The sequence below is a fragment of the Falco peregrinus genome, chromosome 8, assembly GCF_023634155.1.
Source record: "Falco peregrinus isolate bFalPer1 chromosome 8, bFalPer1.pri, whole genome shotgun sequence".
NCBI classification, from domain to species: Eukaryota; Metazoa; Chordata; class Aves; order Falconiformes; family Falconidae; genus Falco; species Falco peregrinus.
The window spans coordinates 64,874,631-64,888,675 of record NC_073728.1 but is presented as its reverse complement, the minus strand read 5'-3'; the positions used below and the strand labels follow the sequence as shown (position 1 = coordinate 64,888,675).

General features: G+C 47.2%; 1 protein-coding gene across 8 annotated transcripts in view; it reads left to right on the top strand.

The window, feature by feature from the left end:
* The first annotated feature begins 3,113 nt into the window (after positions 1-3,113).
* Positions 3,114-14,045, top strand: part of TCERG1 (transcription elongation regulator 1) — a 34,865-nt gene continuing 23,933 nt past the window's right edge. For 3 of the 8 annotated variants that reach the window (XM_055811831.1, XM_055811830.1, XM_055811829.1), the window contains exons 1-5: positions 3,114-3,270; positions 4,402-4,627; positions 8,423-8,575; positions 8,779-9,028; positions 11,702-11,944. In XM_055811831.1, the coding sequence (XP_055667806.1) occupies positions 3,185-3,270; positions 4,402-4,627; positions 8,423-8,575; positions 8,779-9,028; positions 11,702-11,944 (958 nt within the window). In that variant the 5' untranslated portion in view covers positions 3,114-3,184. Of the gene's footprint in view, positions 3,271-3,811; positions 3,904-4,401; positions 4,628-8,422; positions 8,576-8,778; positions 9,029-11,701; positions 11,945-14,045 lie in introns of all 8 variants that reach the window. The other 5 variants (XM_055811835.1, XM_055811834.1, XM_055811832.1 and 2 more) reach the window with 4 other exon arrangements.

The window sequence follows — 14,045 nt, the reverse complement described above, 5'->3', positions numbered from 1 at the left end:
CTATCATGTCCAAAACCTGTTTTAATCTCCTGCTGTCAGAAAGCTCTGATCACTGGCGGCACTGGCGAGGGGGAGGCAGGGTGGGGACTCCCGGCTCCATCTCCCCTGCACACAGAGAGCAGAGCCAGGCTCTCCACATCTCACCGGTTGGGCAGAGCCAGCCAAGGTCACCCCCAGCTCCTTCCCATGGCTCCTTGGAGGGGCCAAGGCAATGGGGAGGACCCCTGGCTTCTGGAGCTGCCGCCACCTGGGCTCGTGGCCAGGCCATGCTGGGAACATGGAGTGGGGCATACAGGCCCGGGGAGCCCCAGCCTCCTGCTCAACTGTCAAAAAGTCCTCACAGCAGCAGCAACTTCCAGCAAAACAGAATGAATAAAAAACCCAAGCAGCAAAATCAAAGTATGTGAGAGTCTCTTTATCACAGCACCACCAAAAGGTCCCTCAGTAATTCTGATTATTTTTATTATTTGACAGCTTTTTTGACACAAAGAGAGGAATGGGAAAAGGGGGATCACAAAATCAAAGCAGTTAGAGATGGAAAGACCAAATAGCTCAGTGGGGGCTTCTGGCATCCTCCCCGCAGCCGGGAGAGGTGGCAATGTCCCTTGGCACACAAAATGCAGCCTTGTGGGGGGAAAGATCTGCTTCCCTGTTGTTCAGGGCTTTTTCTTTTGTAACGTGTAACTCAGCTGCATGAGGCCTTCCAACAGAATATTTTATGTCTCATTACAGCTCAAATGCAACATCAGCGCCACAGCTGAGCTCCCAGTTCCTGCAGCAGGCTATTGCAGGCTTTATCTGTAAATTTAGTTTTCTCAGCCCTCACCTGATGAGTCAGGGCTGGCAAGTGTTTCACAGCAATACCTATTTTCCCGTGTGTGTCAAGTGTTTCAATTACAGGAGCCATAAAAGAAACACAGGACTGGGTGTCTGAACTGGAAGTGCATTTCCTTCACTGACTGCACAACTTCTCACGTATGTTACTTGGATATAATGGGTCCTCAGCTTGTTACCCACCTGTAACGTGTCCCAAGGGCCATGTCTCAGGGGAACCCATTGATGCTGCCTGCCAGCAACGGCTGCAGACCTGGACCCCCTGCTGGCACCTCCCCAGGGGTCCTCTCCCACCCTGATGGGGCTCGCCATCTCCCCAGGGCAGCAGGGATCTGCTCATGTCTCCTTGAGCCCCACAGTAAACACAGCACAGCATGAGCCCTCATTTCCAAGTCCACGGGGCACCTTGGGGCAGTGCAGCAGCAGGGACTAGCCACGAACTTCACGCCTCTCGGCTCCATCCCAGCCCTCCACCCTCATGAGCCATGTCACCCCAATGTCTACCGGTGGCTTTGTTTGCCACAGCCTGCACCCAAGCCCCTTCCACTGGCTTCAGGGAGGAGATGGCCCAGGCCAGCAGCTCCCACACAAGGGTCTCACTGCCCCAGCCAAGCCCCTGCAGCACACCGCAGAGCTGCTGGTTTCCCAGGGGAACTCTGGGGCCTGGGCAGGGCTTGGGCAAGATCTAGCAGCTTTCTGCAGACTTGGCTGCCTGCCCTGGCCAGGGAGCCCCAGCAGCAGCTCCACGCATGCCCGGCACACTGGCAGGTTTTTTTACTACAAATGCAACCATGTGCCATTACGGTAAATCAAACTACAGCAGGAGAAATGAGCTACCCCAATCAAAACAAGGCTTTACTGGCAAAATTGCATCTTCAAGGAGCTTCTGCCAGTGCAGCCGTGTCTACATTAGGATTTTTGCCAGCAGTTATCTCAATTAGGGACTCGGGGATCGTGAGGCAGAGCAGGATGCAGCTGCAGTGTCCCGTTATCAAGGTGGTGCTAATGGGGGCAGAGGGAGGCAGCAACAGCCACCCACACTCTGCATCTCTGTCCCAGCTGGGGCCAGCCCTGAAGCCTCCAGCACAGGAGATGTCCCCTTGGTGCAGGGAGCAGGCACACAGCTGCCTTCAGCACCCCTCTGGCCTCTGGGGAGGCGGGTGTGGGGCCCTGTAGCCTGCATCAGGCCACCAGCTGCCTCATGCTGCCTTCTCCCGCTGCCACAGCATGTTCTGAGCCACTTCTGCCTCCAGCACCTGGTGCACACTCTCTGTTCCTTTTTATTCCTTTCTAAAACCGATGCAGCCATGGGGGCAGCCCTCCAGCTCCCCTGAGGTGCTGGCAGCAGGTGAGAGGGGCCACGCTCTGCCAGGGCCCAGCCCGTGTGGCTCCCCAAACACCTTGTGGCCCAGCCGCTCGCCCGCATGGATGACACCTCTGGCGCGGGGCGTCGGCACCGCCGCCAGCGGGGAGCAGGCTGGGCAGAGCCAGGCACCATCAGGCCCTGACCGCACCACTGGGCTGCGGGGACAGGCGCTGGGCGGGCAGCTGTCACACCGCCTCTGTTCCGCGGTTCTGCCGGCCGGGCAGGCGCCCCCGTCCCGCCGGGCCCCGCCAGCCGCAAGGCCAAGGCCTGGGCCGCATCTGAGGCCGGAGCAGGGCCACGACAGGGGCAGGACCTAGGCCGGAGCTGGGGCCGCAGCTGAAGCGGGGGCAGGACAAGGGGGAGGGGGAGGCGGGCTGAAACCGAGACCTGGCCGCTGACCGGCCGCCGCGCCAGGCCGATTGCACACCCCGCCGCCCGCGGGACGCTGGGACAGAGCTCGCGCCAGCTCCCCATTGGCCGCCGCCTACCCGCTCCGTGCCGGCTCATTGGCTGCCGCTCGGTAACTGTGTCCCCGAGGGTTGCCCCACCCTCGCGCCCCGCCATTGGCTGCTGCCCGAACTCCGCCCATGTGGGGCGGGGCGGGACTCTTCCGATCCGGCTGTTCTGGTTGGCAGCGCGCAGCCGCCTGCGGGATGTGATTGGTGCTCGGGGTTCCGCCTGCTGATTGGATGTAGATCCCGTCCCTTCTTTCCCCACGGCCTGTTCCGCCTTGCGTGAGGCCAGTTCCGGTCCTCTCCCCGGGTCACGCCTCACGTGACCCGCGCCGCCAGCGAAGCGGGACACCCGCGCGCAGCCAATCCCGGCGCGCCTGGCGTCCCCCATTCAAAGTCGGCGGGCGTGGCAACCAATCGCAGGGCGCACACGCCCCCGCGCGCGCTGACGGGCGTGGGGGGCAGCCAATGGGACGCGGCGGGGCCTGGCCGGGGCGGCAGCGGCTAGGCTCGGCGGCGCTGCGAGGCGGCGATGGCGGAGCGGGGCGGCGGCGGTGGCGCGGGGGCCGGCGGTGGTGAGGGGGAGGCGGCGGCGGAGCGGTACGGCAGCGAGCTCAGGTACCGCGCGGCGGCGGGTGTGGGGGCGCACTCTGGCGGGTGGGCCGCGGCCTGGCCCGGCCTGCGCCCGCCGCGGCCTTCCGGTGGTGCCGCCCGCGGGCCCGGCCTGCGCCCGGCGCGCGGCCGGCGGCGGCGGCGGGGGGAGCGGGCTGGGGGCCCGGGCCTGGGCGCGGCCGGTGGGCGGGGCCGGGCCGGGGCGGGCGGCCCGGCGGGAGCCGGTCTCGCCGCCTCCATTTTCTCTCCCCGCGTGCGGCCGGCGCCGGGCCGGGCCCCGCGGGGGGCGGCTGGGCTTTCCCCGCCGGGCCAGGACCACCTGGCAGAGCTCTGCACTCGGGCCTGGGGCCAGGCCGCCGGGGGGCGGCGGCGGGGGTGCCCGGTGGAGTCCGCCTTGCCCGCGGCCGGCGGGCAGCGCCTGCCCCAGAGCCCCCGCGCCTAATGCAGGGCAGGTTAGCAGGAGCGGGGCTGCCCCGCCGCCCGGGTGTTGAGCTGCGGGTGTGTCGCCGTTCACCTTCTCATAACCTTTGTTTTTTTCAATTTTGAGTCATCATGCCAACATTGGTATTGCACTGGCACTAAATGGTGGGCAAAATTGTTTTCCTGAGAGCAGCAGAAGAGCGTTTGTTGGTTCCAAAGGTGAACGTTTTTTTCTATATATATGTTTCCAGGGCTCCCCGAGTAGAGGGTTGGGTGGCACAGCGGGTTTAGCACGACGGCCAGAGTTCACATCCTGCTGTAGGTAGCCCTGACAGACACTTGTGGTACAGAATAATTAAAGCACGATTGACAGCCGTTACTGAGAAGGCTAGGGTGTATGTGCAGTCAGGAGTTGGGAGTTGCAGGTCATTTTGAAAGAGCTTTGGTAGATCTGGATGCACTTCTGCAGTGCCTGCCTGCCCTGATCCCAGCTCTAGGTTATTCGTTTCCATGAGTGAAAATTCAAAGTTGAGGACTAGTAAACTTGAATTGTGAAGGAGAAGAAACTATTGAAGTAGTTGCACGCTTAACTTTATTCAAACTTGGCATTTTTTTCTGCACCCTTCTGATTTTTCCTTGTTTATTTTAAGAATTGATTTTCCTGCAGCTAAGCAGCAAATGAAAATAACCTTTGTTTCCTTCTGGCCTTATCCACAGAATGGCTCAGCAGCAAGCACTGAGATTTCGTGGCCCAGCTCCCCCACCAAACGCAGTCATGAGAGGCCCACCACCTCTCATGCGACCACCTCCACCTTTTGGTATGATGCGAGGTCCTCCTCCGCCACCTCGCCCCCCTTTTGGACGTCCTCCATTTGATCCAAACATGCCTCCAATGCCACCTCCAGGAGGGATTCCTCCCCCAATGGGACCTCCACATTTACAGGTAAAGGATGGGGCATCCTCTTGGTTTGTGGAGTTGGGATTTAGGGATTTAGTTTGTTTAATTTCACATGTGGAAATGAGACAAAACGTTAAAATGAATGAAAAAAGTAGCAGGGCACAACAAAAACAGAAGGCTTGTGTGGTATTATAAGACTAATGCATCCCTGTGGCATGTAAATGCACTCCTGTTTAGCTCCTTGAGGCTAAATTAATCAATTACATGGTTAGGATGCGCTTACCAACAGAGTCTTTGCTAAAACCTGACCTCGTGTTGGTGCCCTGTGGCCGTGCAGAATGCAGTATTCTGCTGCGCTCAGATTTCGGAATGCTTCAGAACAGGCACTTGAAGTACACATCAGCCTTCTAGGGTTGTCTTAATTCTGCCTGTATTCACTCAGTGAGGTAACGGTGGATGTGCACAGAGACTGAGAGAGAAGGTGCAGCTGAATTCCATCTGGATTCCAGCATGAGCCACACCTGCCACTGCTGTGGTGGTTTATTATTATGGATCACTGAGGGATTGGTTAGTGGGCAGATAGCAATATTGAGAGGCAGGCATATAATCAGTGTCAAGGTGTGTTTTGTTTCAGTGCTATGTTCAGGAGGGTGTGGTGTTAGTGATGTACCAGAAGTTGTCAACACACAGACAAAGAAAAATTTAACGTTTGGAAAAAAAACTTAAGAGCAGGCTCAGTGTTTGACTGGAGCAGCTGCAGGTGACCCTTGCCCTAACATAAGTTTACTCTTGGAAGAGATAGAATGCTTTTCACTTTACGTATATTATTGTCATGTTTTAGTTTTTCTAAAGACTTAGAATGTTCCTAGCACCTACAGGGGTAGTATGGGCTCAAGTAAGGTAGATTTGTGTCTGCATTTCATGGTGAGGTATGTTTAAGCTCTTTTGCCTTCTTTTCAGAGACTCAGATGGTTTGAAATGTACAATACATTTGTGAATAAGAAATGTGTTGCTTTAATAGCATTGTAGGAGTACAGTGCTATTAGGGCAGTGTGATTACTATGTGGGACTGCAGGCAGGCCTGGAAGGAGATGAATAGTACTATGTGGCTTATAAATAATGGTTTAAATCCACTATTCGTAATAGAATAGTGAAAACTTTAGTACTGTGAAATTTATTTTAAAATGTAGGGACGTGGGCAAGGTGGAAAGAGAATGTGTTGACACGGGTTATTTTGTGGTATTTTAGGCCCTGCCTTGCATATGTTTTTTGGCAGCAGGGCTATGGGAGCTTTTTTCCATGTTGCTCTTAATGCAAATTGGTTCACTGTATAGCTCTGTAGACAGCTTTGAAGTGGAGAGAGTGGCAGGAGAGGAAGCAAAGCAGCAGTGAGAGCAGGAAGAAGAACTTAGGCTGGGTTTCATCTGAAATTTGACTTCATCAAACTAGCCTAATTTTGTGGGCCATTGTCGTCCTGAGCACAAGAGTTCAAAAAGAAACTGGTGCATCTTTTCCAGTTTTCTCTCTATCTTCTCAAACATAAAGTGTGTTGTTAGAACTTGAACTGTTCAGGGAGGTGTGAGGTGGCTGTTCACTTCATTGAAATGTTCTCAGCTGAACGTCAGTCCTGTGGAACTGAAGACTAACTAAATCTGAGGGATGTGGACAGCCCCACTCACCTCACTGAATGTCATCTTTTTCTCTTCCTGTCATTCGGTACTAGGGGCCTTGTTCTATGGTATGTTTTCATGCTCAGCTTAAGTTTATTTAAGGCTATTTCCACCTGCTGCACCTTTCTTCTGGTGCTTTTTGATCCCATTTTACCTCTTGGTGTTAATGTTCATGTGCCCATGCACTACCTTGAAAGCAATGAAGAGTGTCGGGGTGTGCAGCAGAACTCAGACTGAGGGGGGAGAACAGGACCTTGCTTCCTTCCTGTAGTTTCAAGAATCAGCCTGAGTTAATTTGAAGCCCCAAGCCTAGCTGTCTCCTTGATTTTTGTGTTTTATTTATATGTGGGATGGGCTTCAGCTCTCAGCTGTTTACATCATACCTGTTTTATCATGCCATGCAGCAAGCATGTCTTGTACAACTTGTTGCCATACATGGAATCCATGTGCCAAGCATGTCTGAATTTTTCATGCCACATCAGCACTGTGCTCTGCTTTGCATCGAATGTTTTTAGCTTCTCACCCTGCTTCTGGTGCAAGGGGAGATAGGATGTTGAAAGATCCTGTGGTAGAAACAAGGGGAGAGGGTGTGCTTGGAATGGAGCTGAAGGGCGATCTGGCTACCCTGGCTGTACAGCTGGCATCCCCTCCTCGCTCCCAGGACTGCCCTGGAACCATCTAACTCCTCTTTTTTGGGAAAGCAGAGACAGCAGGCAAGAAGTGAGCTATACTGCATTCTTCTTACAGGTTGTAGAGCAGTGAAGGATCACCTTGTGGCCAGATGGAGGAGCTGTGGAGAAGAAATAAGGAAGGAAAGAAAGGCTATAGTTACCTTAATGGCTTTTTTGTTTGTTTTGAATTCTGTCCATATACTCGTGACTTCCTTTATAATAGTATTTAACAAAAATCAGAGTTGGTACATTAATTTTAAAAGCAGTTTAAAATACCACTCTTACATCAGAAATTCTGATCTTGGGGAAACTTCTAAAAGAAGCCGAAAGCAGACAGAAACCAAGGACACGGCACACACTGAAAACTGCCAAGGGTAGCGCTCCAGTTCTCAGTGCAGGGGTGCAGCTCAGGGTCTGTGTTTGTGGCATGTCATACCAAGCCACCCAGTCGCTGTGACACTGAATTTCCTGTGCACATCCTGGCTTCAGCAGAGCCCAGGTCTGGCTGCATGTGTGCGTTTCACTCTCGGGCCTGTCAGTCATGAGTACGGAGCTTGAAGGCTTTTACCAGTGAGCTGTCTTGGCATTGCCTTTGTGAAGAGGAAATCTTTGGAATCACAAGTTCAGTTAGAGCTGGAGTGATGGAGATAATTAGGTCAGCTGTAGGTGTATGCAGAATAAGTTAAAGAACTTGGTGTGTTTTCTTGACTCTTTTTACAGGGAAGTATTCACTGTACTTGTTATGCACAGGAAATTTCAGAGCAGACTGGATAAACATGTAGAATAAAAGAATTTCGAATTAGAAAGCATGCATTCAGGCTTTCAGGTTACAGTGATGTGCAGGGCAGTTCTGGATTTCTTATGATGTGATAACAAAAATTAATTTGATAATTTTTTTTAATTAGCACTATTTAGAATTTGAGTTAATGGGAAATTGAGAAGTATAATGGATTGTAGTGAAATCTGCTGCTCTGCTATGCTAACAAATCGGACGCTTACTTGTAATTTAATTTTTTTTCATATTTCTTCACTGGGAGGGTCACTGTATAGCTGTTTAGCAGTAGATTTGATTCACAGCTGGGCCTGTCTGAGTGGCAGTTATTCAGGAACGGGTCTTCCATTCTTTCTTGCACTGGGAAATTTTCTCCTTTTCAGGAGAGGAATTTTCTTTCACCTCACTTCCTTGTGTGCCACTTTTTTTGACGCTTTGTGTTTACGTTAGCATCTCAGAAGCTAAATGCTTACTGCAGCTGTTCTGCCATAGGTGGTGGCTTGTCAGGAAGCGCATTCTCTGAGCTGGTAGCATTAGGTTGTTAAAAAAGCTCTCAAGACAGAGTTAATCTTACTATAGTTGTACTGCCTGTTGGTGCTCTAATAAAGGAAAACTCTGATAGAAAATTGTTATTTAAAAATATTTTTAATAACAATTTTTATAACAATTGTTATAAATTAATTATCATTATTATAATCATCATCATCGTTATTATATGCCTTTATAGAGACCACCATTTATGCCTCCTCCCATGGGTAGCATGCCACCGCCTCCTGGTATGATGTTCCCTCCAGGAATGCCGCCTGTCACTGCCCCTGGGACACCAGCAATGCCCCCAGCTGAAGAGATATGGGTAGAAAACAAAACTCCAGATGGCAAGGTAAGATGGTTACTAGAAACAATAAAGTAATGGGTGTTTACTGCTGTTATGAGTATGTTGTCATACCCAGTCTGGCAGTGTGGTAAAATCCTATGCTTTTGCCTCTTCTCTTCCTATTTTTTAAAACAGGAGGAACCGGACCATTTATAAATGCTCCTCCTCCAGATATGCAGTTGTTTGATGTTGACATTCTTAAATTGTAGGTCTATTTCTATAACGCGCGCACACGTGAGTCTGCGTGGACTAAGCCAGATGGGGTCAAAGTTATTCAGCAGTCGGAGCTGACACCGATGCTGGCTGCACAGGCCCAAGCCCAGGCCCAAGCAGTAGGTGCCTCCACACCAACCACCAGTAGTCCTGCATCTGCAGCATCTCCCTCCACGTCCTCAAGTACTCAGTCCTCCACAACCTCTACTACAACCACAGCCACTTCAGTTTCACAGACAATTTCCAGTGAGTAACTGAGGGTTTCTCAAGTTTTACAGTGGTGGGGCTCCTGCATTGGGGTATTACTGCAGCAAAAACTTGGTATCCAGGAGGAAGCTGTTTCAGCATAAAGTGGAGTATGAGTTTAAAGTGCAGTATTTAATCCAGAAGAACCTTGCATGCAATTTTTTTTCCCCCCAATCTGAAAGGTCTTTGTATATTTTTCTTCTGCTGTTATCACATCATCTCAAAGCTATTATGCATCCATTTCCTTTTGACTATAGATAAAGCTAAATGGTTTTTTAAAGTATTTTTTAAGAAAAGTTAATCTGGAGTAGCAATTACAGCTGTAGCCATTTCCTCTTTGTTTCCAAAATGGCATCTATTGCTCTAAGAGGCTCAATCTTTTGAGTGCTACTCCTGGGCTGCAGAGAATTGGTTGATTGCAGAATAGAGCTTCTTCTGGTGTATTAATTAGCGTTGTTATTCTGACTAAGCCTTATAAGTTCCCATTTGCTGGAGTTGCACAAAAGAGGAAAAAGGAAGTCTTTGAAGCCATTATTTTTCACTCGTGACCTTTGAATTGTAGGCTGAAGAGTACTGCCATTGATGTGGGTGGGCCTTTGATTTTAAGGGTTTTCCAACTGAGGGAACCTCAGGAGGAAAGGGGACTGAATTTATGCAGCATGCACATAATGCATGTTTAAACATAGTATCTGCATATAATATAAATAGCATGATTTATACCATACTTTGCCATATATATGCTAATAAAGTGCCTGCAGTGCAGAGCATCTATATAGAGATGTATGTTATGCACTGTAGACCTATTTGCACATCAGTGTGTCAGCAGCAAACAATGAATACGATCAGCTAGCATGAAGGCAGCAAGGTGTGCTCGTTAAGGAAGTGTTTGGTCAGAGTTACTGTCTACGCACAGGGCTACTGAAAGCACAACGTTTATGCTGATCAGGAATCCTATTGTTTGACAGTCTTGATCATTGTAGCTGCGCTGGCAAAAATGTGTGTGCTGAGTCAGGCTAAAGAGTGTGCAGAAGATGAGGAATTGCTGCACTGTTCTAACTCCAGCTGTAGTGTGTAGTTGCTTCTTCTAGAATCACTTCGTCTTTTTCCTGTAACAGGTGAGACAAGTCAAGCTTAACTCACCATTTAACCCAAACTTCAGATGTGTGTATGAAAGGGAGTCAGATTTAGGTAACCCTCAAATTATGCTTTCAGTTAACACCAGAGGGAGGACAGATCATTAGAGTAGCAAATAATTTGTATTGCTGAAAGCATTTTGTGGCTTTTATTTAATTTGAAAGGTAACTAGTACTGTGTTCAGCTGTGTTGAAATATAGTCTATTCTAACCATTTTGCTGAGTAACAAGAATCAGGTAGGAGGTGAGTGTTAGCTTCTCGCCTAATGCCAGGCCTTTTAAGAACTGATCCTACTTTTGGAATAGTACTTTATGCATCTTCTCTGAAGTTAAATATCCTAATATCAAATGCTGAGAATCTGTTCCTCTTCTACCTGTTCTACCTGCTAAACTTTGTCTTTGCTTTCAAGAACTGTTACTGTTGGTGTCTGTGCCTCGGTGATAAAAATTTTATCATTTAAAACAATTTGGTAACTCTCAGACTTGGCCTGTAAAAAACCCCTGGGACTTCTGGCTGAGTCTCATTTTTGTCTGGTACTGATTTGACTTAGGTCTTAAAACAAATTACATGCTGACTGTCTGCTCTGTTTCCCTAAATTTTAGGCAGCAGTAAGAACTTTTACCCTTTCTGAAACACTTAACAACAGATCAAAAATCTTTATTTAGATACACTGATACTGGTATGTTATTGGGAGTGCTTCTGGTAGTCACTAAATATTGAATGCACAGTATGCCCATATGTAATATGGTCATAAGTTGGTGTGGTGTTTGTTTGGGTTTTTTTAATTAGCTCATTTTTACAACAGATCCTTCTCCTTTCCACCAAATCTTACAATGTAAATTTGCAAGGCTGGTCAATGAGTTTAATCAGTTGTGTCTCGAGTTCTGTTTGCTAGTGCTTTAATATATAACACTATTTTCACTTAAGTGCTGATTTCTGTCATGCTGCAAGGATTATGGAATTGAATGCTAGTAGTGTATTTCCCCACTGGGAGGCACTGAAGACCAAGAAAGTTTTTGCAGCTTCTGAACAAGTACTTTCCTTTACCTTGCTTATTTACACATTTTTTTTATTTGACATTTTTCTATTCTTGAATCACAGCTTAGTAAATGTAGTTTTAGACAGATGGTTGTGCTGCTGGCATTATTGTTAGAAAACAGAACCTGTTTCATTTACCGTAAGAACAGCCTTTTTCCACTTGAAACTCTGTAATGTTCCCTTTCTGTTTCTCTGAACAGGGATGCAGAGTAGAATTTTATTTTGGGCTGTATTTGTCCTTTGATACACCCTTTCTACTGCTATAGAGACTTGTTAGGCTTAAAGAATGGGACAAAGTAACATATGAAATTGACTTTCTTTGTGAATATTTAATGTTACAGAGAAGGCAAAGGGTTTTTTTGTCCAAGAGTGTCTTCCTGCTGATTATATCTAAGCATATCTGCTTATATAACGTCTGTTGGGAAACAGAGTGCCAGTATGTTTACAGCAAATATATTGTAGTGTCTAAGATACAAGGTGTTCTTTGTTTTTTTTTATCAGCACCTACCACACAAGACCAGACCCCGAGTTCGGGTGTTTCAGTTGCCACACCATCAGTCAGTGTTTCAACCTCTGCTCCTTCTGCTACACCTGTGCAGACTGTACCCCAGCCAGTCCCACAGACATTGCCTCCTGCAGTTCCTCATGCAGTACCTCAACCAACTGCAGCAATTCCTGCTTTTCCACCAGTAATGGTACCTCCATTTCGTGTCCCCCTTCCTGGCATGCCTATTCCACTTCCAGGTAAATTGGCAAACTGTAATTGTCTTGTCCGCTACATGTCCATGTTGTCAATTTGTTTGCACTCATGTGTCCACTGTGTACGGAACTTGCCTGAATCCTCTCCACTCAGAGTATTTTTGAAAGAATTCAGGGTTAGCAGACAGACTTTTTAATTAACAAAGAACATAAAATTTTTTGACTTCTAGTTCTTTGATATAATGTATCAGAAAACAGCTGCATTTAAACATGTAAACCTTTTCCTTTTAGATAACAGGAAAATATGAGAATTGCAGTAAACACTTTTTAATCTCATGGCACATGTCTATCTTGTAATCCTATTAAAAAAAAGTGAACTTTTAGACAGAATCCATCTGTGACTATGAGAATATTGTAGCACTGTATTTTGCAAACTGCAGTATTGCTAAAAATTTTTTCTACTTGCTTTTTAGTCTTGTGCATAAATATTTGTTAGGATGTGGATTATAGACATAAGAAAATAATATATTTATAAGCAGGAAAAATTACCGTTCGAATGCATTTACCCTGAATGATGTTAGGTATTTCCAGTTCTCTTGGTTTGCAGCTATCAGGTATGATGCTGAATGTGATGCAAAATATTGAGGTTTAAACTGAGGACTGTAATGAAGGCATTCAGGCTGCTAGGGTAGTATTTGTAGGCTTTAGATGTAAAGGCCATTGAGAAGAAATAGATGGCAGCCCAGGGCTTCCTGGGTAAATAATATTTTCTGAAGTTTTTATAAAATACTTAGTTACTTAAGGAAGTATTTTAGGCTGACAAAATTTTGGACTCAACTGCTGTTTGTAATTGCTGCATAGCTCCACTTAAAAGGTTGCTAAAGCTACTCCTTGCTTACATACCATGTTGCAGTTCGCATGGGTATGGCTGAACTCCTGTTCTAGTACAAAAGTAATTAGTGTTTTTTCATTGTGCAGTAACAATAAATACATACCAAGAGCTGATGATTCTCTGTTGCAAAGGAAGGTTTGAGACTGCAGTTGTATTGGATACAAGTTAGTTTCTGATTTAGAGTTACAAAGAGGCAGCTCTGAGCAAAGAGTTTCTGACTCCTGTACAAGCTGAGGTGTCTTCTTCCCTGCTGTCCTTCTAACGCATTGATCCAGCACATATGGAGGCCTTTACCTTCCATCAAATAGGAAGAAATTGGATGAAAAAGTAATCCTTTCGAAGTTTTGATGCAGACTGTAACCATCAAAGTAGTTAAAATGACTATTAGTTCTGCTAACTAGAAGAGAGGATCAACTTTTAGTTGCCTCATGCTTTTAGCAGAGTCTTCTAAAATAAGGAGATGAAGCTACTTTAATCTGTTAACTTGCTTGAAAAGGAAATTGCAGTGTAGTACAGGAAGCAGATACTATTCTGAACATAATATTCAAGACTGGAAAAAATATGGGTAAAGGGTAGAGAGAGAATTCTGGTGTCTGTATATTTGTGAGGTTTGAAAGAGCAATAGAAAGGGTTAAGCCTTAAAGGTGGTCAGCTGAATGTTCTTAGCTGCAATTTCTGACACTGCCAGGTACCTCTGAAGGGTATAATCCTCTACTCAAGTGTCAGCTGTTAGGTAAATGTTAATGGTCAAAGCAGTAGAGTGCCAGTGAAAACAGGTACACTAGGGTGTGTGCTTGGGTTGGTTTTTTTTTGTAAGCTCTCAGTCAAAAAGTTTTGTGAGTAGTGCAATACAGAGGGAAAGACAGCAAGAACATCGATCTTCTTAAGCTTATTTTTGAAAATTATTTTTTTTTAGAACTTTCCTGCTAGCAAGCCTTATATCTGGCCTCTTCTGTTCCCATGGTGAGATGAGCCTTTTGGGTGGAACCCATAATACATAGGAAGGAATATCTAGCAGTAAAGTGTGTGCTTCCACTAACAAGTCTGACTTGTCATTTTGCCTGATTACAGAATAAAATCAGCCTACTACTTTCAGCCAGTTCTGGCTTGAGTTGGTTGTAGTGGTTTATAAACACTGTAAAAAAAAGAAGGGGAAGACTTTAAAATTTTTTGTAGTAACAAGAAACAAAAGAGAAGTCAAAATTTCTTCATGGCAGTATAAAGTGAAGTCAAAAAAGGCTTACAAAGTTTTAA